General features: G+C 44.2%; 1 protein-coding gene across 5 annotated transcripts in view; it reads right to left on the bottom strand.

The window, feature by feature from the left end:
* Positions 1-27605, bottom strand: part of LOC106630959 (CUB and sushi domain-containing protein 1) — an 83557-nt gene that overhangs the window by 20306 nt on the left and 35646 nt on the right. For 3 of the 5 annotated variants that reach the window (XR_008731543.1, XR_008731542.1, XR_008731544.1), the window contains 2 exons: positions 24115-24322; positions 22471-22595 (listed from right to left, as the gene is read on the bottom strand). Coding sequence is in view for 2 of the 5 variants with exons in the window: in XM_055706011.1 (XP_055561986.1) it covers positions 22514-22595; positions 24115-24322 (290 nt within the window). In the remaining 3 variants the exon portion in view is untranslated. Of the gene's footprint in view, positions 1-21731; positions 22596-24114; positions 24323-27605 lie in introns of those variants that run through there. The other 2 variants (XM_055706011.1, XM_055706012.1) reach the window with 2 other exon arrangements.

Below are 27605 nucleotides of genomic sequence, written 5' to 3'. Positions count from 1 at the left end.
GGTCCCCAACAAAAATTTTCTCCTGCCAGGACTGACAGCAAAATCTTTTCATTTTTAAGCATCTGCAGTCTCAGGACATGTTTCTATCTACTGCGCTGAGTAGATAATGACACTAAGCAGGCACCTTGAAACAGCCAGAGGCCTTGTTCAGGTTCGGTTAGAAAAACGGACAAAAGTCCACTTTAAGGAACAATTTCAGCATGCCTTCACATTTAATCATACAAGAAAACAAACACCCCCACCCCAACCACTCTGCAGTCTCCTGACTGCTCTGAAAACCACCGTTTTACACCAGGAGACATACCAAACACTCCGTACCGGCGTGTAGGGGTTCATCCCCAGACTTTCCATTAAATTATTTGAGAAATCTATGCACAAGCGCATAAGGACAGCAACACATTTACCTTGGAGATGTTTGTGATCATCAGGCAAAGCAGCTTCCACCGGATTATCCCAGTAGCCAAGCTGCAGGAAGGAGCAGCTTGGAGCAAAGTGTGCTTAAAAGGGGTTTGAAGCATGAGAATCTCATTTTGTGTGCTGGCTATACTCATGTGCCAAATGCACATGCTAAAAATCTTGACCGAGGGAATTCAGGATGAATTATTCCTTTCTGATGAGCAGAGCAAGCCAACAGAACACCCACCTGCCACTACAAGCATAACAATTGCCCTTCGAAGGTAAGGAAAATAACGCTATTTTTGAAGGCTTAAAAATCCCACCTACTTTGCAAAAACATGGTTTAAACTAGCAGCATCCACAACCTCAGTGATACCCAAAGGAATTTCTGCAAGAACCGTGCCACCTTACACCTCAACTGTTTTCCAGCCACACACCACTAAGAAGCAGCAAAACCACCAAATACCAGCTCAAGGTGAGATGTTGAAACAAGAGCAGCGTAGGAAAGCTCCGATATTTTACCTAGGGTGAAATTAAGTCATGTTTTTTTGGTTTTGGTTTTTTTTGTTTGTTGGTTTGGTTTGGTTTGGGTTTTTTTCCAAGCTACATGACATGCTTTTGGTGCACCTTTATGTACTGCCCCCCCCCGGAAGCCCCTTCAGCCTGCTGACCTGCAGGCACTGCCCAGGACCGTAGGGATGCTCGCAACCAGGAGGAAGGCAAGAACTGCCCATCAGGAGTGCAACAGCTAGGAAGCTTCCATATCCCAGGTCCCTGAAAGAAATTTATCCTGAAATAAAAAGTCAGGTTGCTAACAGAGACAGAGCAGAGCTTTTAGGTAAATGCTGTCAGGTGAAAATAAAGACTGGAAGCTTAGTAAGGCATGGAGTATCTCTGCTATTGCACTGGAGTTTCCCTCAGCAACACTAAATTGATGTACCGTGCTGTGTTATCAGGAAGGGACAGTCGTTTTTAAGTTCTAACTCCTATAAACTCATCAGATAACTGGATGGAGCACTGCAAGGGAAGGGATGCTTTGCTTTCCCAGGGGAGCACTGCTCCAGCTCTGAGGGATGAGTTGCAGAGGACCAGGAATCCGCTGCCTCTGCAACTGGGAGCAGGAGAACCAGCCGGGCTTTGCCATCCCCCCCATGCTCAGCAAGGGCACAGCCTTCAGTCCCAGGCTCTGCTCAGGAGGATGACACCGGCTGGATCAAGCAGGCACCGACAACTTTGCTCTTCCATCAGACTTAGCCAAATACTTGACCTTTTCAGCTCAAGTCAGGATGGAGCAACAAGCCTGCTCCGTTAGCTTTCCACAGCGAGCAAGCCCGCGCCGGGACCACAGGGCTCCTGGCTCCGCCAGCACCCCCCCGGCACGCTTCCCAGGGCTCTGAGCCCCTCAGCCTCTCTAAGGTTCTAAAAACCACGCTGTGTAGTGGAGGGCAGATGCTCGATACACCCAGGAGGAAAAGGTTTTGCCATCAGACCCCGGGGAGAAGAGCAGCGGCCACAGGCGCATGCAAAGCCGGGCTTTCCTGCCTGCAAATAATTTGCTCTTAACCATTACTTTTCCGCTTGAAAACCCTCTATACTAAGGGAAGTTACCGTAATAAAGCCACTTTGTTATAGTATATTTGCCCGCAGGGGCCCCATGGAAGCGGCAGCGTATTAAACCCTACTACAACTCTCCACGCTGGAGAAGAGAGGGACAAGACGGATGGTTGTGTCCCCACGCCAGCACTGACCTGTGTTTATTCCTCACTCCAATCCCAAGATTTATCTGAACAGAGTTGGCCTATTTTGATGAATTATGTAGGTAATTCAGGGACATGAGCAAACATTCTACGGAGTTCAGATTAATGGCCTCAATTCAAAGTGAATTTTATAAATGACCTAAACCAAGCGGGACACACACTTTCTCATGTGCATTTTAACACAATGCACTCCTGTTGGGGCTCTTGCTGTATTGAATGATTATGCTGAACTCTGAAGCAAGTGGAAAAATACTGAAGAAATAAGACGAGGTTACGGCCAGAACAGTGGGATGAAGAAAAAGGAGCAAATTGCAGATGTTTGCACAAAACCAAGGCCAACGGGACGTGATAAGAGGAGCTGGGAAACCGCAGAAAGGAGCCTACATGCCAGAACAAGCAGAAACAGAAATCTTCCCAGTAAACAATTGTTAACCAATCATATTATTATACGCTTGTAAAATAGCCAATCACATTATTGCACGCTTATAGAATGCCTTATAAAAGTCTACCTGGTTTGTACAATAAACGGATCAGATCTTGAACTCTGTGAGTATTTGAATCTGACTCCCGCTCGCCCGAAATGCCCGCAGCATCTGGTGACCCCGACGTGATCCGATGAGGGTCGACAGGATCGGTTAAAAGGTCAGGAGGATTCATTAAGGATCGTGTTACGAGCTGCGGAGCCGGCGAGGATCCTGCTGCCAGTGGAGAGAGAGCTGGGCGCCCGAAGAAAGGCGGAACGTGCACGGCTGACCGGTGAGTCAGGAAATTTAAGCAGGATGGGAATCACTGCATCAGTGGTGGAAAAAGCAATCGTAGACAGTTTGATGAAACTGGCAGAAAAAACTGAAACGCCAGTCTCACGGCAGGCAGTAGTTGATCTGCTATGTTGGAGTCGCCGCCGTGGTTACCTTGCTTCTACGCAAGATGTATATAATAATGAAACATGGAAGAAAGTAGGAGAGGACTTATGGGAATCTGTGCAAGTCGGGACTAAGGGGGTAAAGACTTTGGCTCGCACGTATCAAGCTGTACGGGGTATGGTCGCGCAGTTACACGGCGAGGCTCAAGTCGCTGCAGCTGTTAAGGCTGCAGTGCGGTCTCCCGGCGATCCTACTGCTCAGTCGGAGGAAGAGCCAGAGGGACAACCTCCGTGTGAAAATCCCCCCAATTATACATCCAAAGCTTATCCAGTACTGACCACTGCTGAACGAATAGCGTGGGGATTAGATGATGAATTACCACCCTGGTGTCCTGAAAAGGAACAAGCGGCGAGCGGCGGCGTGCGGCCCGGCAGGCCCCGTCCCGGCTGCGGTTTCTCTCCAAGGCGGCACCCCCCCCCTCCACCCCCCCCCCCTCCGATCGGCGCCATGGCAATGCAAGCGGCCAAGCGAGCTAACATCTGGCTGCCCCCAGAGGTCAATCGGATCCTTTATATTCGGAACCTGCCGTATAAAATCACAGCGGAGGAAATGTATGATATTTTTGGGAAATACGGACCTATTCGACAAATCAGAGTTGGAAACTCTCCTGAAACAAGAGGAACAGCTTAAGCTTCTCAAGGAAAGATACGGACTTGATTACAAACCCCCCCCCAAAAAAAAAAAAAGAAAAAAAAAAAAGAAAAAAAAAGAAAAAAGAAAAAAAAGAAAAAAGAAAAAAAAAAAGAAAAAAAGAAAAAAGAAAAAAAAAAGAAAAAGAAAAAAAAAAGAAAAAAGAAAAAAGAAAAAAAGAAAAAAAGAAAAAAAAAAAAAGTGCTTCAGATGTCACCTACAAGAAATGCGTTTCTGCTTTGAACTAGCTTTTGAACCTTTGGGAGTAAACTATACGGCTATAAATCAATCATATTTGGCCTGGTTAGATAAGAAGTATAATGACACGAATTTTGGCTTTGGAGATAACTGTACCTGGTAGAATACTACACTTGTTAAAAATACATATTTTTTGCAACAGTTGATTTACCGTTTAAGTGTATCAATTTATTTACCTCAACAAGAATTGAGGGTGGTTGAGGGATTTATTGAAACAAGGTCTGTCTATATTGTTGTTTGTTATTCTTTTGTTACTTTTAGTGCCTTGCTTTTTACAATGTTTTCAGAGCTGTGTGGAACCAGTATTAATGCTGTATTTAAAAAGAAAGGGGGAGGTGTTGGGGCTCTTGCTGTATTGAATGATTATGCTGAACTCTGAAGCAAGTGGAAAAATACTGAAGAAATAAGACGAGGTTACGGCCAGAACAGTGGGATGAAGAAAAAGGAGCAAATTGCAGATGTTTGCACAAAACCAAGGCCAACGGGACGTGATAAGAGGAGCTGGGAAACCGCAGAAAGGAGCCTACATGCCAGAACAAGCAGAAACAGAAATCTTCCCAGTAAACAATTGTTAACCAATCATATTATTATACGCTTGTAAAATAGCCAACCACATTATTGCACGCTTATAGAATGCCTTATAAAAGTCTACCTGGTTTGTACAATAAACGGATCAGATCTTGAACTCTGTGAGTATTTGAATCTGACTCCCGCTCGCCCGAAATGCCCGCAGCACACTCCTTAAGGCAATTTTACAGAATATCATCAATTCCACATTTAAATGAAATTCCTGGGGAAGATCTGGAAAGAACGCAGATAAATGAGGCTAAATAAACCAAGTCAGGGAAAAAAGACGAAGAGTTTTATTTGTAGCTCCTGAACTCTGGGAATTGGGGAATCTGAAAAGTCTCTTAGGCTGAATTATTGAGATAATAAAGCACCTGCTGAAGATACCGCTGAATGCTGTAATGAAATTATTTCATTGCCCCAGAATAATCACAAATGGAGGTTCTCTTCTGAGAGTAAAAGAAACAATGGAAGGGAAAGTGGGATAGATAAATGGAATGCACATCACCCTCTCCACTCAGGGAAAGCAAAAAGGAGCCGTGACATGAAAGGAACAAGCCTTATGGTACTACAAACAGGCTGAGTTTGTTCCAATTTTATCTGCTGTCGTGGGGTCACTTGAAAACAACTGAGAGTAAACACCGAGGGGGAAGGGATGAGCACAGAAGTGCCACCACACTGAATTTATTTCATCCCAGGCTAAGGTTTACCCAGTCTCCCTCTCAACCCAAGACTTCAAACCCAGTTCCTCCACCTTACATACTGCACACACACAAAAGGAAACAGTGAAAGTCTCAACGAAAGCAGCACTCCAGAACATTTCCACATTATCCATTACGGAGCATAACACACCAGAGAGCCGTCGTTAAATGCCACCTTCCTACCTCCTGTGCACAGCAAGGGGAACGCTGCAGCTCAGAAGTCACAAGCAAACTAGACTCCAAAGATGTGCTTGTCCCTTAGTCCACAGGCTGGATTTTGTCAGGGTCTTAGCACCATCTACTGTAGTACCTGGAGATGAAGTCAGTGGTCAGCAGCTCTCACTGCTGGGAAACTTTAAACACCCAGGATACACCCCTTAGTAAGCGATCAGTACAAATGCTGACAGCATTAAGTAAAAAAAAATAATTAAAAAATACTCTGCTATGACTTGGTAGCGGAGTGTTTAAGTGAGCAGAGACAAGAAATATCACTTTAATGGTTCTCATGACTGCATGGCCGCTAACATCTTGACAGCATCCATCAATTAAAATCTATTCCCAGCTGCACTAGTGATGGTCACAGCAGACTGCGCACCTATTTTTGGCACATTAAAAATCTGAAGTGGTTAAAAAAAGACGCATCAAAAAGGCCAAATATTACCCATCCAATTATACTTTTAATGACATCTTTGTGCCTTCCATTCCTCAACCTGCATACTTCATAAACAACTGGCATTCAAGCAAAATCATGCTCTATGAAGTTGGCACACAGATTCTACTCAATTTAGCACATCGCAGTCTGTTCATTAGGAATGTCTTCAAATACCTGCAGTGCTGCCTCAAAACTTACACGTCTTTGCAAACATACACGTCTTTGCAAACACACATGCCAATAAACCCCCGCTATGGCTATTTCTGCCAGCCTCTTCGGCTGACACGCAGCCTGAGAGGCTGAAGGACAACTCTGACTGCCAGCTCACAATATACAATAAATTTCCCGTTACCCACAGTGGGAAATCTTGGACTGAGAGGGAACAGGAGAGTCTGGAAAACAGCATGCTTGAAATCGGCAGTTTTTCACCTGTATCTGATTTCACGCAAATGGTGTATAGACTACAGATGGAAATAATTGTTAGAGCTGAGCATTAACAATGAAAAATTGACACTTTTGGAGGTGCCTTACAGTAGCAGCAGGGAAGCTACCGGCTTTGAAGAGCCCATGGGCAACTGATGGAGAAAGGGTGTATGTGAAGAATTAATGCAGTTATCATGGGGGTAAGATGTCCAAGAGGCCTGGGGTAGGCTCCTTCACCTGCTTTCCATGCTGTAGTGAAAGCATGCAAAGAAACCAACTGACGCCTATGGTTTCTTTCAGTATTAGAACAATTTAGGCTCACTGCGAGCCTGTGCACACTCATGTACTCAAAACTAGTATTAATGACATTATAACACATCTAGGAACATAATTTTTATTGTGATGCTACCTGTGTTGTCACTGCAGAGGGAAAGATGAGTAAAGAACACCTCATAAATTCTGTGGGAGAAAATTAGCTGGACTACCTTCCCTTCAAGCCAGCTAAATGGATCCATCTGGGTAGCGGACAGAGAGGGACAGGGCTTGCTTTCCCTGTCACCCCGATGGGGGGGCTTCAAAGGGGCTGAATTTCAGAGTGGAAGAGAATACCCAGAAGTGTTAGATCTTTAGCCAAAGCCTTCAGGAATCTGCTTCCCTCTGCTCTGAGCAGGAGCAAACACGGATCTGACACTGCAGCCACAGCGGCACTTCCACACATGGTACCAGACACATCACACGCTCGGGTCAGACTTCAAAGTCTGACTAAACAAGCAAACCCCAAAGCCAAAATATCACTATGCCCCTACTGTCGTAAAAGTACCCCAACAAAATAAAACACACCCCCAACCACTCTGTAATCTGAGCATAGAAGCATAAAGGATTTGTAAGGAGACGTGGATGCTATGCTCACACTGCTGCTGACATCAAGAAAAGTCTATCACTGTAGATATTCCCTATTTTACGTGTTAAATGGGAACAACAGCAGTTCATCCTACCTCCACCATCTCACCTCCACTCTCCTTATGCCAGCAATTTTCTTCTGTGTGTGTAGAAGACATAGTCCAGAACATCTCGTATTGCAGCAGTAGTACTGGAAGCACTACAAGTATTTCTGAATAGCTGTTTTACTTAACAGATGTTCTCTGCAGCAATACTTCTACACCCTTGCCTTATCTGCTGTGTAACACAACCACGAGAAATCATGTTCACAGAAGCTTACCGATGCACTGGATGTGTCACACAGGTGGGGAGTAACAGCAAAACAAAACCCAGAAAACAAAACACTGCAATTCTTTCCAGATGTTGCAGTGAGGAGCTGAGCCTTTCAATGTACTTGTTTGGGGCTTGTGTGGTTTGCACCCCTAAAAAGACGCACTGCTAAAAAGATCTGGCATCCCTCGGTGTGTTTAATAGAACAATCCACGGCAGCCTGACATCAGGCAAGCCTGGCAGAGACCTGCCCATAAACTCTGCTTAGTCAGGAACAGATTAATTCTTTATGACTTTGAGACTTTGTAGAAAGGGCCCTGTCATGAGTTAATTGAGATGTTACAGCCTAAACACTCGTACAAAAATCAGAAACTGGAATCGTTCTTTGCTCGTTAACTGGCTAGCAAAGAATCTTTTTGTTTTACAGGATCAATAACTACATTTCTCCACAGTTCGATTTTAACATGACCAAAAAAGACACCAAGTTACTAGAAGCAAAAAAACAACAACAAAAACAAAATCAAAACCAAACCACACCACCAAAACAAACCACAAACCCACAACCTACCAGGACTGTAGTAAAGAGAGCAACAGCTTGCTTCTTTTAAGCCCATTTTACAACAAAGCACAGATTGAGCATTACAGAGCACATACCCATCTGTACAGATTTGAGAGAGAGGCAGTACATCCTGCCACCCTTGTTAACTTTGTTTAGATCACAAATCACTGCAGTAACAAACTCATCCTCTGCATGCCGGTACAACGCTTAGCACAGCAGAGCCCTGCTTTGCGGATGCTGGCTACTACAGTTTTAAGAGCTTCCCCCGTTCCCCCCCACCCCAAGGGAATGTGTTCAGCACAGATCATGCCCGCTGACCTTGCAGTTCTTGGGGAGAGGGAATCTTCATTCCACATTCCAGTGAAGATAATAAAACAGGTCTTCAAAAGGGTGCCACTCCCACCAAATGGCAAACCCATCTGTTTCTTTTATTTGCTAATAGTTAACAAAAAAAGCAGGTGCTAAGCGCAATTTGAGCAGCAGTTTGACAGAGCCAATTTTGTCTTTCGTGGAATTCATCATTTAGATTGATAAAATAAGTATTTGCTTGTGCTCTTCCTAACCTCACATAAAACCACAGCAGTTGTGTTCATTTGGGCAGACAGGTAAGACTTGCAATTCTCTAGGGGCGTGATACTATGCATAAAATACCAGAGAACACTGACATGCAAAATATGGTTAAAATATTATCTTTTTTTCTACATGAAAAATATATCATCAGACTACCATTTAGGAGACCACAACCACCAGCAAGATACATTGCTTGATTTGCCAGTCTATTTTCCATCACTTTCACCGCAAAAAGTTTTATGCTTCCTATAACAGCAAATAATAAAAAAAGTACTCACCGAAGTTTAAGTAAATTAATAAATTAAAGATATTAATACCTACCTGGGAATCTACAAGACACCCAAGAACTTACTCAACAAAAACTGGCAATTAAACGTCAGCTGCAGAGTCCCAGTGGTTACTTGTAAAAGAGGACTTGACCGAGACAGGGATGGTAAAGCTGTCATCTCAAAACTGCCTATTACTTCTAATTAATTTATTGGATGATCCACCATATTGGCTAGATCAGGGGGATGAAGGTATTAATTCCTCTTCTGGGCACATGAATACTAGTAGTAGTAGAGGATGCTATTACATGTGCATGAAGAGAACGACACACCACCCGCTTGGTTTCAGCCAGGCTTACGCTTTCAGGTGGGGAATCCCAGGATGACCCAACTCTTGGAGATATCGATGAAGAGTAGCTGCTCAGCTTCATCCCAATGCTGAATGAAATGCAGCCTCGCATCCAACACAGCTAAGACAAAGCAAACGTATTAACCGTTCCTCGCTGCACTCCCGAGCAGCTGTCCTCGGTGGGACTGAGCCCCCGCTTTGCTGTGGGACCTTGGGCCAGTCCCTTCCAGCAACCGATGCCGGCAGCGCTGCTCAACATGCTTCCTCGGGAAGATGAAGAGGCTTGTAACGCCTGAGCAAACAGCCAAGTTGCCCAGACAGCAGAATAAGAACCTACAAGGGCAAAACGTCCCTTTTTTTATAAAAAGCCTGTGTGCGTGACCTTAACGTGACGTGAAGTCTTCCAACTGCAGAAACTGTTGACTACTTGAAAGCACTGCCGGTGGGTTTTACTTCATTATGTTTTATTTTTTAAACCTACCTTCTAGGTGCTCTTTGCAGTTCCTCTGCCTCTTCCAGATTCTCCGAGGAGATCAACCTGCATCTTTTCTGCTCAATCTCCTCAACTGATGTGAATCGTGTCACCGGAGCCGATCGCTCCATGCTGCCTATCATTCTGTACTTCCAAGTGGTTCATCAGATAAAAAATCCTGAAACACAGGCTTCAGTCTGACATTAAACAGACTATGACAGCAGAAAGGCAGCAGATATTAAAGAGTCCACTTTCTATTGGGGAAAAAAATAATAATAATCCACCTTGGCTCAGCCGTTAACATGGGGCTGACACTGCTCCGTACCTTCGTCAGCGATCCAGATGATGGGATGGAGCACAGGCTCAGCAAGCCCACGGCCAACACAAAACTTGGGGGGCAGCTGCCACGCCAGATAGGTGCCCTGCCATCCCGAGGGACCTCAGCAGGCTGGAGAAATATGGGGACAGGAATGTTAGGGTTCCCAGGGAAGCGCAGAGCACTGCCCCGAGGGGGGGGGGGGGCAGCCCCACACACCAGCAGAGGCTGCAGGTAAGCAACAACCTGGGCTGCAGCCAGCCCTTCATTTTGTGAAATCCCACTATTTAGGAGGACCTGAGCACCTCCCTCACAGGAGTTCAATGTCAAATGAGCCAAGGCAGCTGAAGGACTGACCCACTAAGTGGTACAAAGACACCTTGCAGCTTGACCACCCAAAGCAGCAACGTATGTTAACGGGTTCATTAGCATTGCTGCTTGTAAGTCAAAGCTCGGTGCAGCAATTACAGCTACACAGCACTCAAACTCGCAAGGAAATTACCAGAACTATCCACAGCTTAGATGAACTTTCTACCCTTTCAATCAATACAGTGCCATTAAGAACCCATTCCAAGCCCTACATTGTTTATAGCGTTAGAGGCATGGCAGAGCCTGCAGCCTGTTAAAGATATTCTCGCTTGAACATATTAAACTTCAGTTCAATAGGACTTTGCTGGGAAAAGCCTGACAAACCACTAACTCTGCAAACTCCGGCATCTTCTAACCTGCAAGCCAAAGGGCATTTCAAAGCTCTGCTGAGGTCGGGTTCTGGTCTTAGATTTATTACGGCAACCACATACTCAGAAATAGCTTCCATTACTTTTATTGCTACCTATAAAAATGCTTAAGAAAAGAATCCCGGGGAAAACAATGTTTAGGAGAGGAACAAACATGACTTTCACAATTCCAAATGTTTCAGACTGGTTTATGTCTCAGTTAATGAAACAACAGCACTTCGGGGTGGATGTCAGGATACAGCCTCCAGTCCACCCCAGACTTCTACACGTCCAGATGCAAGTTGTCTTAATGGAATGTTCAGAAGGAAAATTTAAAAAAATCTGATTTGAAATCTCCTGAACTTCACAGCCACAAATGCTGTGGAGTCAGCGGAGGTAAGCAAGCATCAAGTCCTTACCAAAAACTCCTTGCAGTCTTTCAGAGATTTCAAAACATGGATTCTTGATAATCCATGGCATAAAAAGCTTTGGCATAAAAAGCAAAACTCTTACTTTTTTGGCAACTTATTAAAATCAGAACTTGTGTAAAGAAAGAGGAAAAGCACTAAAGCAAAGCAAGAGCTAACATCCACAGCAAATGCAGAACCTATTATTTCATCTCTTTGGACTCAATTAGTCCAAATTTTACAAAGAACGGCACCGTTACAGATGTTAAACATTAACAAAACTTCCACTAACTTGCTTCAAAATTAATTTTAATTGCAAGCTCTGCTTTATACACATTGCAGGTTGCGAAATTTAACGAGCATGTTATTCTTCCCACAAAAAATCCAATATATTAATTTCATGCTAAAAATCTATAGTTCCTTAAGAGGTCTAAGATTAAAAGAAATAATAAATCAATGACAACATGCTTTGGATGATGGGTACTTGAGGTCCCTTCTACTTTTAAAAGTTTCTTGTTGGTGGGCAGTGGGGGCAGGGCAGATAGATATTGAGCAGCAATATACAGACCCTCCTGCTTAAACAGAAACATTTTTAAAACCGTCTGTTTTTAGAGATGTGACAATACAGATGCTGACAAGCTTTCTCTTTTCTAAACTGGAGGCGAAGCCGAAATCACAGTGTGCATTACCCGTGTTTAAAAAGACCAGAAGTTTTTTTACCGTGAGCTTTCCTCCACCTGCAATGACCGTCCTCACGTCGAGCGGCGCAGACGGAACTGCCCAAGCTTTTCACACCGGCTGCTCTGACTGTCAGGATCCACCTCCCATAGCCCACCGGTAACCACAACAAGAGAAGCCACCCCAAGTTCCTCGGATAAAGGGCAGCAGGCTTGAATTAAGTGCTTGGTCAACCCATCCCCACTGCCACTGCTCCCCTGGGACTTCACCCACCCACACCAAGTCAGTTTTCAGCACCCAATATCCAACACCGCATGGGGCTGGCTTTGAAACGTCTGTCAAGACTTTCCTTTCATTCTCCTTTCCCTTTGACTTTTTTCCAGGCTCCAGAAATTCCAGGGTGGCTTTGAACAAATACCCTGTTGGTTTCTAAAGTCACACAAAGTCACACACTGTGACTGGGGAAAAAAAAATAAATAAAAAAAGAAAAGAAAAGAAAAGGAAAAAGAGCACTGCCCTGCCCATCAGGCTGTTTGGAGCACCGGGCACCCCTCCAGGATCAATGGTGTTAATTTATTCTGTTACATTACAGAGCAAACAACCTTATTTCAAAATTCCTTCATGCCAGATTCCAGCCTGAAGCACTTTTTTTTTTCCCCCCCCTTTTAAGAACAGCTGACTTATCAAAAACAGGTTTTTCTAACAGAAAGCCAGAAGCTAAGCCACATTATTATAATTGAAGCAATTAATTTCTTTTATGCCTGCCTTTTTAAGGGAGATCTTTAATGCAGGTAATTCTGACTAAAAGAGCTAATTTGAGCAGCTCCATCATTTAAGAGATGATTATAAAAATTAATACAGAAAGTGTAGAAAGAAGACAAAGGCAAGCAGGCGGAGATGGGTATTCGCCCTGTGCCCCAACTGGGCAGTATCAAACTAAAAATGCCTATTTTAAAAGCGTGGGAAAGGCTGATCAAGTTTTCAGGTCTCTGGTGGAAAAGCAGCTCATGACACGTCACTGACACGGACGGATCGGTGGGTCGCTGTGGCACAGGGTGGGAGCTGCTCCCGTTTTGCCTTTTTGGACTTCCACAAGGCAAGAATCGCCGTTTACGCAAAACCACATCAGCAGAGCACTGTAATGCCTCTAGTTTTCCAGAGCCTTGGAAAATTCCAGCTAGCTGCACCCAGAGAGATGGTCATTAGACGTTGGCTGTTGACAGCATTTTGATTATTACTAATCCTCTGATATTTACTGGTGCCCTGGCATCTTCTTGATCCCCGCTACAAATCCAGCCACAAGAAAGGTCCCTGTGAAGAAGAATCCAAACATCCACACTGCAAAACAGCCAAGGCTGTCAAACATAAACTCAGCAGGAGCTGAAGAGATCACGATCTGCCATGACAAATCAAAATGCCACCAAGAAGCAGCAGCAAAACACAGTAGCCACACGAATCCAGAAACATCATTTCCTGCCCCCACCTGAGCTTTGGGAAGGCTGATCAGACCTCCATGCAAGATAGTGGAGACATTAAGAGGCAAGATATTTCAGATTAAGTGTCTGTATTTAATAACTGATATTACTAGATTTGCAGCCTGTGCTGGAGTCAAGGAGCATGCAAGACAGAAAAACATCCCCGTGCCAAACCCCATCCCTGTGCGGAAAGAAACCACTGGACTGGGAAGCACTGGGAAGCACAGATAACCCAGGTGCAAGAAAACTTGTAGAATTCATTATTTTCTTCTTCTGTCCCACAACAGAAATCATTCACATTTCTGCCTATCAGCTCATTCTTGTCCCCTGAGCTCAGCACCAGGTTTTGGACTAACTTCTTGAAGAGCCTTTGAGCCCTCGGCAGGAACATCTCACCCTGAGGATGAGTTTCCACAGTTCAGGTTTCCACAACTTTGATCTCAGACAGCACTTCACGAGCAGATCCTGCACTAACCGGCACAGAGCTGCTATTAGCCCTTTCGCCAACGCTTTTTGCTTCCAGCTCCCTTTCTGAAAATCCATTTCTGACTTCGGGAGCCCCTCCACGCATAGCTCACTCCCAGAAGCATCGCACAGATCTGGAATGGAAAATAGCCTCTGTGCTCTCCTGCTTATCCCGTCCGCTCCTGATCCTGGCTGGGGCATCTTTATTTTTTGAAGGAGCAGCAGATCCGGCCAGCAGTAAACAAACCACAGGAACAGAAGTTAGTTTTTCCCACTTTTGCTGAAAGGTTGTTACTCAAGGACAAGAGGCTTCCAGGACTGCACTACAGCTATTAAATTGCCAAAGTTTGGCTAACCTAAAACTATATATATGGGTTTTTGTGCTCCATTGTATTTGTCAGGACATGTCGCAGATACAGAGATATATTTTAACAAATACAACAGACCAGCTGTGAAAACACACTTTCTCATTCTTCACCGGAATAGTTCTTCCATTTCTATGGCTGTAGTAACACTTTATTTAATCTGTCCTGTTGAGAGCAAGTGTAACAAAACACATTAGTGTTCCTCTAATCTTTGAAACACTGAAATTTTCCTCCCTTCACATCTACTCCCCGTCTCAGCCTGTTTCTAAGAATACCCGGGGAAGGACGATGGAGCTGCTCAAGTGTGAGCATGCAGGGGCCACTTACATTTCTCTGCCGCAATTTGTCACGACTGGAAGGTGCTGATCCCACCCGTCTATCTTGCTGGAGGGCTACACTTGGTCTAAAAAGCAGAAATTAACACACATGTACTTCGCATTACTCTCAGCAGCCAACAAACGTCTCCTAAAGCAGGCTCTCTATAGGTATTTCTTCCCTGTATTTTATGCACTTCAATATTTCTAGAGACAAGTGGAAAGATCAGGTTGAAGAGATGCCCGTGACCTGAAAATTACCAAAGAATAAATGACGCTTCTCCACAGCTTGAGCTTATACAAGCCGTGCTAAATGCAGTTCTTGCTCAAATTCAATAAATTAGCGTGTATTGCAAATTAGAAGGGAGTTGTAGTTTAATCACAGGAAATGAGATATGTTAGCATTAGACATGCAAAAAAAAATATTTAAACACAAAAGATGAATTCAGCACCAAAAGGCATCTATCAGCTGCAGAAACTGAACGCAGGTGAGCAAACACCCACCTTCACACGAGCAGCAGCTGCAGGGAACCTCGGGAAGGAAACCCAGCAGGCAAAGACCATTTGAAATGTATTTCGTAAAACAGGTGACATCTGAAAACAAAGTACTTACATTATTTAACACAACTTGTAAATATAAGCAAGCACCCCTGGACAGGCCCACAAAGGAACCCCCAAAGAAAGAGGCCTCTGAGAGGATGGAAACAGCTGCAGAGCTGCCTCCGCACTTGCACTTTGAAGCTGTAGGTAAGGGTGAGCGGTGTAAAACACGACTATTACCAGCTCTGGCAGACGGATTCTGACACATAAATGCAACTGTGGAGGATAGAGGGAATACGTCTGTGCAGGCAGACCCCACTGCATCTGCATATCCCCCGGCAGCTTCAGTGACGGTGAAGCCCTGCACCGAAAATGACACGAACCATTTTCTGAACACACACAAAACCCCCCAAAAACACCATGGGAAGGCAAAGACACCTCCTAGAAGGACCTTGAAGTCAAGTCCGTCGTCTTTCCCACCAACATCTATTTGTCCAAACCCTTGCCTCTCCTGGGGAAGCTCAGTGTCCCACTCTTAACAGTGGAAGAGGAGACACGGTGTTTCAAAGAGGACCCCAGGTGTCCAACTTTTTACAACCTGTGACATCAATTGCACTTACGTACAGTCTCCATCCCCTGCCAAATAGAAGTATTATTCACCATTTTACAATCTAAATGGTCACTTAGATTTTTGGGTTACATCCAGAAGGTACTCTTGAGATTACCAATATTTTTTTCAGCTTTCAGCCCATTGTGTTATACTAATTTTCACGAGGTCTGTCTTTCAAAAAAATTCCTTAGCTTGCAGGTATTGAGTGTTCTTGCAAACAAGCCTGTCTTTTTTATTTCCAATACATGCTTGCATCCAGGACAGAAATAGCTAAATATTACTTTCTTCATTTAGTAACCCTCAAGGATTTTTCGCACACCCCACAGGTCTTCCTGCACCTCATCCCTTGAGGAGCAGGAGCCTCCACATCGGGTTCTCTCTGCCTCAGAGGTGATCAGCAACAAAGAAGAACAAATTGGGATAAAAAGGACAATTAAAACATGATCAGGGTAATTTTCAGCCTGAAAGTATCTTCTTCCTTGGCTTAAAAAGCTAGCCTGAATATTCATGAAAAGCTCTCTACTATCTAGCAAACAGAATTAATCATATTAATGCATGGGAAAAATAAGATTAGCAAGGAAGTGGTATACGAAATCTAATCATGTTTTATTGAATGAAACATGAGTGGGAGAGGTTGTGAGACCCTTTTGGTGTAATTTGTCACCGAAGCCTCCCTCCCTGGCAGACTGCTGGCAGCAGCACAGCTCAGGCTTTTGGAAGCACGCAGCTCGCGCCTCACAGGAGCAGGATGGACAGCTGGAGCAAGGGAAGGGGAGTTCTGCTGCCAAGTGACCTCGGGAAGGTCTTGCACGCGCTGTCACAGCTACATCCTGAGCTGATGAGAGCTAATGTAATCTGCACATTCTTCTTCTCAGCCGGGGTACAGTCAAGATCTTCCCTTCCCTACCAGAAACACACATACAAACCACAGAGCATCTTTTAACATCTTGCCCTGATCAGCCCTTTCTTCCAGAATTTCCCAGTTATTTCTGCGGTACAACTGGCCAAGGAGCTCTAGGACAATGTGCAATACTATATATTGTATATTATATAATATATTATAGAAACCACAAAGCATCACCAATCCTTTTAACTTCAAACCAGCCATCAATACACTACCGGATCATTCGCATCCAGGAGGGAAGCAATCAGCTCTCCCTCTCAGCCACCACCAGGAACCGAGGGCTCCCAATGACTATTTCCCACCAAAGCAGTATTTTGCAGCTTAAAGCCTTTGTAGAATATTTTTCCAATTAAAAGCACTATAATGCTTAGGAAGAAAGAAAAAACCCAACCGTACCAGTCACTACAGAAGGCTATTCCCAGATCCCAACGAAGATGTAACAGAAATTTAAATAAGTATTTCAAAAGCCACTTCATACACATCTTTTATTCATTCCCAGTCCTATGGAAAATATTACCATGGAAGAAAAACATCTAAGTATTACAGATAAATTATCTGTAGGTAACTAGCTCTTACAATAAGGAAGCTTAATTAATCACACAGGAAAATAAAAGTTTCACACTTGCATTATCTAGGCTTTAACTAGTGATGGAATAAGTTGAATTTCAAGACACAATAATCTTCAAGCCTTCAGCCTCACACATGCACCAGGGCAGGATAATGCTTATCAACTTGCAAATAAAAGCAATTACTGACTGGAAAGAATTCAAAAAGTGGCAAGTGTGAGCTGAAAATCGTTTGAAAGCAGTCACCAGGCAACCTGTTCTACAGAACCGCTGCAAAGAACCAGGCAGCTGCAGGGGAACGGGGGGGAGGACCCCTTCTAGGCTCCCACGCAGGTCGGGGGGCATCGGAGTTTCACCCCAGCTGGCAACCACAGACCACGCAGCCAGCACTAACCTGGAGTGGGAGCAGCATCGGTGTAAGCGGCAGCAACATCAGCGGGAGACTCAGGGCTCCCGAGCTGCAATACAGCCAGAACGCATGGCAGCGAGTGCCAACATGGCAAAGCCTGACTCGGCAGCCCTCTGCAGCCAAAGCCTGCCCGTTGACTTCAGCAGGCGTCGACTGAGGTCTGAGATGAAAATACAGGCTGAAAGTTCCACAACAACTACCCAAGGATCAGAAGCTGCTTTGATATAAAGAAAATAGGTTGGTTCATTAGAAGCACATACAGGGAAGAGTTTTTCACCACCAACATTATCATTGTCTGAACCAGCCACCTTCAAGGACGCCGGTACTCTAATCTCTTAACGGTAGAGCAGAAGATGTGCGAACAGATTAGCCTGGCCGGTGGCACAAAATAACTGGCATCAAGAGGGAAGCACAAAGCCGATCTCACATAGGAGAACTTTAATGAGTATTAGAAACCACTCAGCAGATAGCCAAGGCTAGTGAGGAGGGAAGGGTCAACTGCAGATAATGACAAGGAAAGAAATGAAGTCAGTTAAGAGGTGATTCTCATAACCATCCTTCCCTCTGACTCAACTCCCCGCAGAAACGCAGCAAGAGAAAACTTGGGAAATCCTTTTCCAGAAAGAGTTGATGTCCAAAAGGGGTCTCCCCTGGGATCAGCTCCAGAAAAGAAGATATTACAGAATTAACCAGAGGAACCTTGAACTCAGAGGTCCTCAGTTCTCCTTCCAGGAGAGCTGAAGCAGAGCAAGATGCCTGCGTTGCCTTCACATCAGGCACAGTTGTGCTAGAAAAGTAATGCCAAATAGCACACACGTACACGTTAAGGCATGCTCCCCCACTTCTAGGAAATCAAGAGACAAAGCTAAACCCAAATTCTACCAAAATTCAGTGCAAAAACAGCCCTAAGGAGGAGAAGGAAAACATTTGTGCAAGACAGACATGCAAAACATAGCTCCAAGGCTGAAAAGGCAAAATGAAGATGAGACACTGAAGAGGAGGAACCAGATTCAGACAGAAATAAACTCCATCGATTTGGCAGTTACTTGCAGCCTTGCTTCTCCCACTGCATTTGCTTCGCACGGGATTATTAACAGGAAGGGGGGAAACGTTTCACGGGGGAAAGCACTGGGGAAGGCTCAAAGAGTGGGAGGGCAGCAGAGGGGCAACTTGACAGATGATGCAACCCCCCCTGCTAAAATAAGACTTCTGTTCCAGAACGTGGAATAATTAAGTCAAGAGGAGGATCATCGGGAAGAAAAATACCAACGACCCAAGACTCTGCATTAATACAGCAATTCAGTATGTGCTCATGTCCTCTTGGAACAAAATATAGAATTAAGGAAGTTGAGGAGAAAGCAGTTTCTAAAGGTCCATGAACCAGATTTAAAAATAATAATAATAAATAAATAAGGGAGTGAGTGGCAGCTTCATTTCTTTTGAAGATAAGCATGTGAATTTTAAAAAATGTAGCCACATTCAGTAAATAAAGAATAAAGAAACCTAATTAAGTTCAAGAAAAATGCACCATTACTGGTTTGTCATTCAGAAGGGTGGACACAGCCTGGATTGCTCCAAGGAAATCGATAAAGCAGCTGTAGCACTTTCCACTCCCAAATTAGGGTGGGATTTTATAGGTCAGGCTAAACAGGCTCAACATTTGGACAGAAACCCAAGGATCCAGTGGCAAACGAAGGAATACAAAAGCAAATCATATTCCCAGGTCACCATACAACTTCTCAGTGCAGGACTATGAGGTGCTTTGCCAGGTAACATTCTGTTGCAGCCCGGTTCAAGCAAAAAGATTATGTGAAATGAGGTTATGGAGGGCAAGAGGTTAATTGCTACACTAGAACCTAATACAAGGCTAAAAAACAACTCAAAAAGGTTCTGAACCTTCACATACTGAAGTATTTTTTGATCTGAAAAAACCACCATATGACTATGTAACAGCAACAGGAGCACCTTTCCCAACTAAAATCCCAGTCTCTCTGACCAATTTGGATTCCGATAATCTACCATACGCAGCTGCAAAACGCAACATAGTTATGAAGGATTTGAAAAGCTTCATTATTAAAGAAGTCATCTGCACCTCAAAGTAAACGTCCCATCGGAAAATTAGAAACATCTAATGAACTTCAAAACATGCCAGACAGGCTGTCACAGACAAACGAGATACTTGTTAAGATTTATCTCATAGAATTAATTCATCTGGCAGGAGCAGAGGTTTCTAGTTTCATCAGTGGAATGAACAGCTATGGAGCCCCACACATCGTCTGAGGGGAAAGGCTATCGCTAGCCACTGACCTGGCCAGCAGATGGGCTGAAGCTTACAGCATCTCCACTTTCTCCCGGTCTTCCAAATCAACAGCACAAAATAAGCTTTTTATATGGCAAATATTAGACCGTCTTCCTACGTTTCCACAACTTTGAAGATCCCTGCTCTAGCGGAACTTAGTTGCAGGCGGCTCTGCATAGCCTGTGAACAAGGCTTTGATCTTTTACCTATTCTGCCCGCTTCAGCTGTATTGGAATGGCTGCAAAAACCTTCTTTTCTAAATATCTGCATCATACCCAGCAAAAAGCACATTTGATCTTAGTCAATCCCTGTAAACACACACAAATAAACTGGATTATTAGTCATCTCCTCCATCACCACCTTCTCTGACAACGGCACCATAATGCTTTAATAATTGTAATCCAAGCCATTACACCTAATATTAGATACAGGTCCCAGACCAGCTAGGTGGGATCTAAACAGATGACAGAAGTGCAAGAGACAGACAACCCCATTTTCATTGTCTGCATGTAAACTGCAGCAGCCAGGCACAAACACGGGAAATCCAGACCTCTTCCACCACAGGCAAAGTAAAAAGTTACCCCCTCTGAAGTGTGCTCAGAGTGCAGCCACGCTATTGCTGCACCACACACTGCTCCTTCCTCTAAACCTTTGGGGGGGGGGGGGGGGGGCAGGGCAGGCATGGAGGTACGACAGGAGGGTACGGCCACCAGTCCTGAGTTGTGGTACCCAGGCTCCCACCACCCCTGCTGGAGTCCCCATCCTGTCACCCCAGGCATCCCCCAAGCAACTTCTCTAAGGACTCACGGAAGAACAGGCAGGGGATCAAAGACAGTATTTTACACCAAGTCGAACCCTACCCAAAGCTTCAGAGCAACCCCCGAGCTGTTAAAGGGAAGCTGAGGCTGGGAGGCATCTGCCCCAGAGCAGGTTCAGTGCCAGCCAGGACCACCTTGGAGGTTTCCTTATCATCACAGTCTTGGGATGGTTTAGGTGCTCAGCTTGAAACACTTTGGTATTTTCAGCATAGCTGAGCACCCACGGGGATGCTTGCCACCAAATAAAGCTTTAAAGTGGGTACCACAACAGCCATAATCAACAGATATTCCTGAGAGGTGTTAGCCAAGGGATTTAGTCTGCTCCGAGCAGACACTGACACAAAGCACATGATCAGCAGAGCTCAGTCGCCTTAAGGGCTGCAGCCCAAGCTGCTTGCAGGGGGTTTCTTTTTTTACATGTAATTATAGAGAAAAAATTAATTAGTTCTTTCAGATCCCTCAGAGCTAGTAGAAAATAAGGGGGGAAAGAACCCCAAGCCTTGAAGACAAGAAAAAGTCTGGGGATAACGATGCAAGAGACCACATCACTGCGTATCCTGCTCCAGTTCCAGTGCATCCTTGTAGAGAAGGGATGTGATACGGATGTGATAAGGATGGCCACTCCAGCTAACCTCCAAGGAGAACAGGGCAGCTACTGCCATCCTTCCCATTTTTCTTTTTAGCCTGGAGACCCCCCCCATTGTCATTTCCAATCTGACAGGCTCTTTTTCACACTGCTACTTTTTTTCCCCTTCCTCTTCTTCGCTCAGTAGAGTTTTATTTCTCACCTGTCAAGGAAATCTAGGCCCAAGCTCTCCTGAGAGAAACCACGATAGCGGTTAGAAGAGCTGTAAATGTGTTATTTTATTAATACGTCTCAAATAGCTACTGAGCTCTATTGCTCGGCTTGACGTATGGATGCTTAGACCTGCGATGCCCTTTCCCTTTCAAGACTTTACTGCAGGATTTGCATCCAGCAGGTCAAGGACCAAACGCAACCCGTTGGGGGATTCCCCAGGGAGCAGTTGTGCGCGCCGAGATCAGCGTGCAGCGCGGCTGATCCAACCGGGGTGACCGCCCAAGGCAGGAGGGTTAAGGGAACCCGGCTCATAAAAAAGCAAAGCAGCATCTATTTTTAAAGAGGGGAGGGTAAATGACCACACAGGAGATTTTTAGTAAGCCTGCTTGCTGCGCTGAGCTGTACTGCTGCTGTGGTCTCATAAACACCATCGTTAGATAACATTCCACAGCTTGAAAACACGTACAAATTACACTCCAGATGAAATTTAGTTTTGGTTGGTTTTTTTTTTTTTTTGGAGTACATCTCTGGACAAGATTAAAACTATTTATAGTGCTTAGGAAATGAAATATTTAGCTGCAAGATACTTCAATAGAATGGTTTATTTGGTCACTAGTCTCTCTGCCACATTACAAATAATTAAAACTAGGTTTGGGGGGGGGGAAAGGGTTTTAGCTATATTTTCAAGCTGAATCATATCAACATGTTTAAAGAGGAGATAGGAGCTCCAGTTTTTTCCCCCTATGGGCAAAAATTATTAAAAAATGGGAAAAATGAGTCATCTGAATTTAATTACCAAGCTTTGAGTTGTGAAGGCTGGCTTTGAAAAATGCAATTCAAAACAAGACTCTTTGTAATTCTGTTTATGGGACTGAAAAGTTTCCTTCTCAAGAATACTAAATGAGATCCCTTTGAATTGACTGCCATGTTTATCTCGCCCATGTGTATTTCACGGGACTATAAAAATGCAGGATGAACCTCAAAATGCAGGAACAGCTTCTTCCGGCTGCAATGTGTTTGTGTGACCTGTTTCACTCATTAACACAGCGCAGCTCACCTGGGCTGCTCCACCAGCCGATTCAAACGGGAGTCCACTGCTGCTACAGCTTGCAGAGTTCATCCAACTCCCAGTGAAAATCCATTTGAAAGAAAGGCATCATTAAAGATGCAGCACATGGGCACCTGGGGGGCAAGGGGGAAGGAGGAAAGCAAATACATCATTATTCCCTCTGACAAGGCCCCCAAACCCATGTCTGTAACTTCAAAACTCCATAGCTACTAAATCTCCTTTTTTAAAAAGAATCCATGTGCATGTACGTGTGCTACTGAAAGTCAAAGGGCTTAATTTTCTAAGACACATTTGCCATTTTTAAAGGTCTACCATGCTGTATTTATGGGGAGTTTACTAATTTATTTTTTTCCCCCCAGCAGTTCACTCTGACAGGCATTGTTGTATTTTTGATATGACAAGGCACAGCACTGCAGTGGCAACAACTCCAGGCTGAATAATGTTTCTTAACTAGCGACATTCATCTTTACCACACACCACAGATGACTGATCCTCACTGCAGTACGTAATGGCTAAAATCTAACAGTGCCCTAAAATATTAATGCATGCTAATAAACAAGGGTTTTTTTCCACGAAACAGCAACATCTAATTTTCAAAGGGGTCCTGGGCACAGTAAACAACTGGTACATGGTAAATGGCAAGTTCTCTCACATCAATACATTCTAGACATTCAAATCCTATTCCCCCATAATTGCCAGGCAAGTATAAATCACTTAAATGAATGTTATTTGTGGCTGTGACAGAATCCTCATAAATAATTGTAATTTAACTTCCTGCTGATAATCCCAGGCAACACCTAATTATTTCAAACGCTTAATTCTTCCCTTCTGGAGGGATGTTGGGTTTAAGACTACTCCCTTCCATTTGCTGCTAGTTAGGACTTCTAACCATTTGTTAAGTGCTACCACAGTGCAGAAGATCACAGTGTCTAGATTGACTAGAGGCAGAGGTGTCCTTTGCTGTAAAAGCAACATAAGCAATACATCACATTCCTTCTGGAAGCTCTCACTTCAGACTACACAGCACTGATCATTTGGGTAGCTCTTTTATATCTGGGGGAAAAAAATATCAGTGTGGCATTTATTATACATAAAAGCAATATTTCTGAAAGCAGTGCTCTAACGATGGGATGAGAGGTATTGAAATTCTATACGCAGCCTTCTGTCTAAAGGACAGACTGTCTCTAGAAACATTTGCCAAAAGTTCATTAACAGTAAAGCCAACCTGTCAGCAACATATTTAGCAATAATCAGAAAACAATTCAGGAAAAACAAGGTTTGAGCAGGGTTTCCTGGGTTTTGAAGTATTGGGTCTTCCGTGGTGAGTTTTTTTTTTTTTTTAATTCTTTATTTCTTCTAACCAACTAAACTATGAAATCTTATTGCAGAGAATATGATTTAAAGTAGATTAAAACAGCCACTGCAAAGTTTACCAAGCAAATAAGCATCCCAGGGAGTTTCATTAGAAGGCAGCAACAACCTGTGCCTGGGGATAACCACAAACTACCCTCATTCTGGCACAAACCCTCTTCACTCCCAACACCCTGTGAAGTCTGGATCTACGCACACAAACACCAGCAGGTACGACACGACTATACAGATAATAACGAAGTATGGCCAGCAGCAACCTACCAGGGTGAAGATCCCTCCGTTCCAGCAACTTCTAAAACATCGTATCCATCTTCCAGCTGAAAATCCATGAAAACCAGAGCAATAGTGTCTCCAGGTTCAGCAAGGATAGTCCACGTGCAGTCCGCGTTACTGCCGTACTCCAAAGGAAAATGAGGGCTTGAGATAATTCCACTCTGTCCCCGCAAAGTCCCTCCACAAGCATCATCAGCTGGAAAGAGAACGCAAGTTACCAGATTTTGTTGGAATGTGCAAAGCAGTACATGAAAAAAAGAATGAGCCCGAATTCAAAGCAAAGCTTTAAAACACCCATTGCTTTTGTCAGGATGTGTTTTACTACATACTATTATTAAGAGACAAATACATTGCAGGATGCAAAATCCTATTAGGTCAGCCAGTGTCCCCTGGCAAGTGCCAGCTTATTCCCCACTGTACACTTACTTGTGATTTGTTTAGTCTCACTCTAAACACCCGAAGTGACAGTTTCCACCACCTCCCTGGGGAGGCAGCTATCGGCGTAATGCCTCTCGCTATCAAGACACACTTTCCTCACATGCTCTTGGCCAAGTTTTCTGTTTCACCCCTTTATTCCTGAGCAGGATCCTCCCCAGTGTTTCCCACAAGTTTCCTCACATCCGCGCAGCCAGCCAAGCTGGAGGAAAACCAGCAGAAAGGCAGCGACTGAGAGGGTTTTGCAAACCTCACGTCACAGCGGGGAGAGGCTGGTCTCCACCTCACGTAGATCTCAGCACCTTCATCAGCCACAGAAACATCCCCAACATCCCGGGACAATAGGACTTAAGAGTACAAACACTGTGTATATATATATATATATATATATATATGTGTGTATATATATATGTAATAGAAAAGGAGTGGAGTTCCCACACATCTGCCTCATGGGTCTTTGTTGACTCTGTTTTCTTAAGGAAGTATGCGGTTACCAGAACCATAGTGGTAAAAATTTAACGCTTTGTTCAAAAACCTAGCAGGCACGTTTCCTGGGCATTTGCCTGGTCATACACTGGATTTCAACTTTGCTGCAGGTTCCTTCGTTTTTACAACCTGACTTTTAGCAGCAGGTGCAGTTAGAGCAATTAAAGGAGGAGGATCTAAAGAAAACATGGGCAGGAAGATAAAGGAAACCAAGAATTAATGTAACCAGCATTGGGGCAGCTCACTGCTCTTGTACATGCAGCATCAGCTCAGCATTTATTTGGAAAGCTGCTAAGAAAAGCCGGTTAACTTTACAACATGTATTACTGAGCATTTCAGATGCTTTAGTCAAGGGGCTTGGGGCTTTACATCACGAACACTTATTTTCATTACAAATATTTTTTTTAAAAAAAACCTTCCAAACTGAAATTTAACACAGGTGAGAACAGGAGTTAAGTGCAATGGGTCATTGGCACCTAAGGAAAGGGCAGGATGGCGCTGCAGGCCTGCTCGAGAGGACCCTTCAGCTTTTAGACCCATTCAGGACTTGGGGTCTTGTGCTGTCAGGTTTTCTCAGCAGAGCTGAAACCTGCAGTCTCTAACTCATGAAACTTGAAAGACAAAGTCAGACAAATACACATGCCAGCTCTTCTCTCCCCCGGCCATCTGCTGTCCCAGCACAGCCAGCCACCCGAGCAAGCAGAAGGCACGGGCAGGCACAGGCTTCCCAGTGACAGATGGCAAGCGATGGTGATAGGAACACCCCAGGCTATAACGTCTTGTTTGTGTGGCATTAACACACCGCGCAGGTTGCACCGGCACCTCTGAGCCTCAGCAGAGACCACGGCCCTTCGCAACCGCTGCTGTGCTTAGTTGGGGATGGCACATCGCTCGTTATGGCGGAGCTCCCAGCAAGACAGAAAAAAATAGGATAAAAATCCCCAGACCTGTAGGCACACATGCAACTGCTTCTGGACCATTCCAGCAGCCAAAACTAGGACTGAAAAAGGCCGCTGAAATCCAAGCATAATGCTCTATTCCTGGTATTCTCTTACGACAAAGTTGTTTATCTGCTGCAGTTATAATGTCAGTGAATTGCAGTTTTTCAGACACTGAAGTACAGTTAGAATCCTCAATAAATTTAGGCTGAAAGATCTCTCGTCTAGTCCAAGCACCAGAAAACCCTTCAAACTTCAAGGCATCATCCACAAGATTCACAGTGGAACCTCCAAAGGAGGTCCACGAAAAAAAGTAAAAGGGCTATTTCAACACCGCCCCCCCCCCCCCCCGTCGAGCAGAATGCAAATGCTTTTCAGAGGATGAATGGATCCTAGCCAGAGAGGATAAGCACAATTCACCAGTTTACTGGTATGTTCAAATGTAATTTCTCATGAGTAAGTGCCCTTGCAGATGCTAGAGAGAAACAGATGCAAATAAGATTCTGGGGCAGCGAACTCAGACCACACGCCCAGCAGCAAGACAGAGCAAGAGCAAGGTCATCAGCTGCTTCAGCAACACACGGGGATCTGAAGAGGCAATTTATCCTTAAGACAGACTTAACTCCAGAGGGGCAGCTATCTCCTGCATGACGTGTTAAAACATTGTTTGCTGCTGCTGCTGGCCCTGGGCAACCATTCCAAGCATCTTTGCAAATAAGGTCCCGCACCGCTACCACGAGACATCCTCAAGCAACCCAGCCACTGGATGCGAACCCCGCGGGGTCAAAGGGCACAGGGGCTCTTGGCCAAACACTTGCTCCTAACTACAACCATGCATTCCTGCAGCTCAGGTCTACACAGACCCCCTAAACACACACCCCCAACAGCAAACACAACAACGTTTTCAAAGAAGCAACTCCTAATGCCAAGTTCTCAGCCACGTTCACCATCAGAGCCTGATCTGGTCCATGAAAGCTGCTGTCGTACTAGAAAGAATGCAGGAGGGGACAGCGAATACGCTCAAGAATTTTGACTCAGTGCTATAATTAGATTTCTTAACTATATATAATTTTTTTTTTTACAGGACTAACCTAATTTTAAAGGAGAAATTTACACAGATGTGGGTACCACTAGGCTTGCTTTAATCACAACTCAGAATTGGGCCACTCATGTCTGTGTAGATTTTTCCTTGAACACTAACTTAGAGTAGCTGAAGATCTAGCCAAAGGTATGGTGATTTTGGCTTTTTTTTTTTTTAATTGAAGGGGAGTTTTTAATTCCTTGAAAATTTTTCATTGCAAAAGGCATTTAATGGAAAATGTATTCTTCCTATCCATCTCTAAATACACACTTCCTAAGTTTGTAGAGGTTGTTACTGTGTAAATATATCCTACAATCTTGTAAAATCTTCTTGAACAGCCCTTCAATTATTTTGGGCACAGTGCAGTCTAAGCAGCTGTGTGAGTTAGGAAGACAGACCACTTTTAATGAGATTATGCATATTTGATATGCTTAAAACATAGCTTCACAAATTTTCTCAACTTCTCAGCTGGCTTACTAAATTTTTACTCAACTGCCTACCAGAATCATAAACCTATCAGTTCTACTTAAATTCAGCAA

Source organism: Falco cherrug, chromosome 3 (genome assembly GCF_023634085.1).
Source record: "Falco cherrug isolate bFalChe1 chromosome 3, bFalChe1.pri, whole genome shotgun sequence".
NCBI classification, from domain to species: domain Eukaryota; kingdom Metazoa; phylum Chordata; class Aves; order Falconiformes; family Falconidae; genus Falco; species Falco cherrug.
The sequence above is the reverse complement of the archived record's forward strand: the minus strand, read 5'-3'. Positions and strand labels throughout refer to the sequence as shown.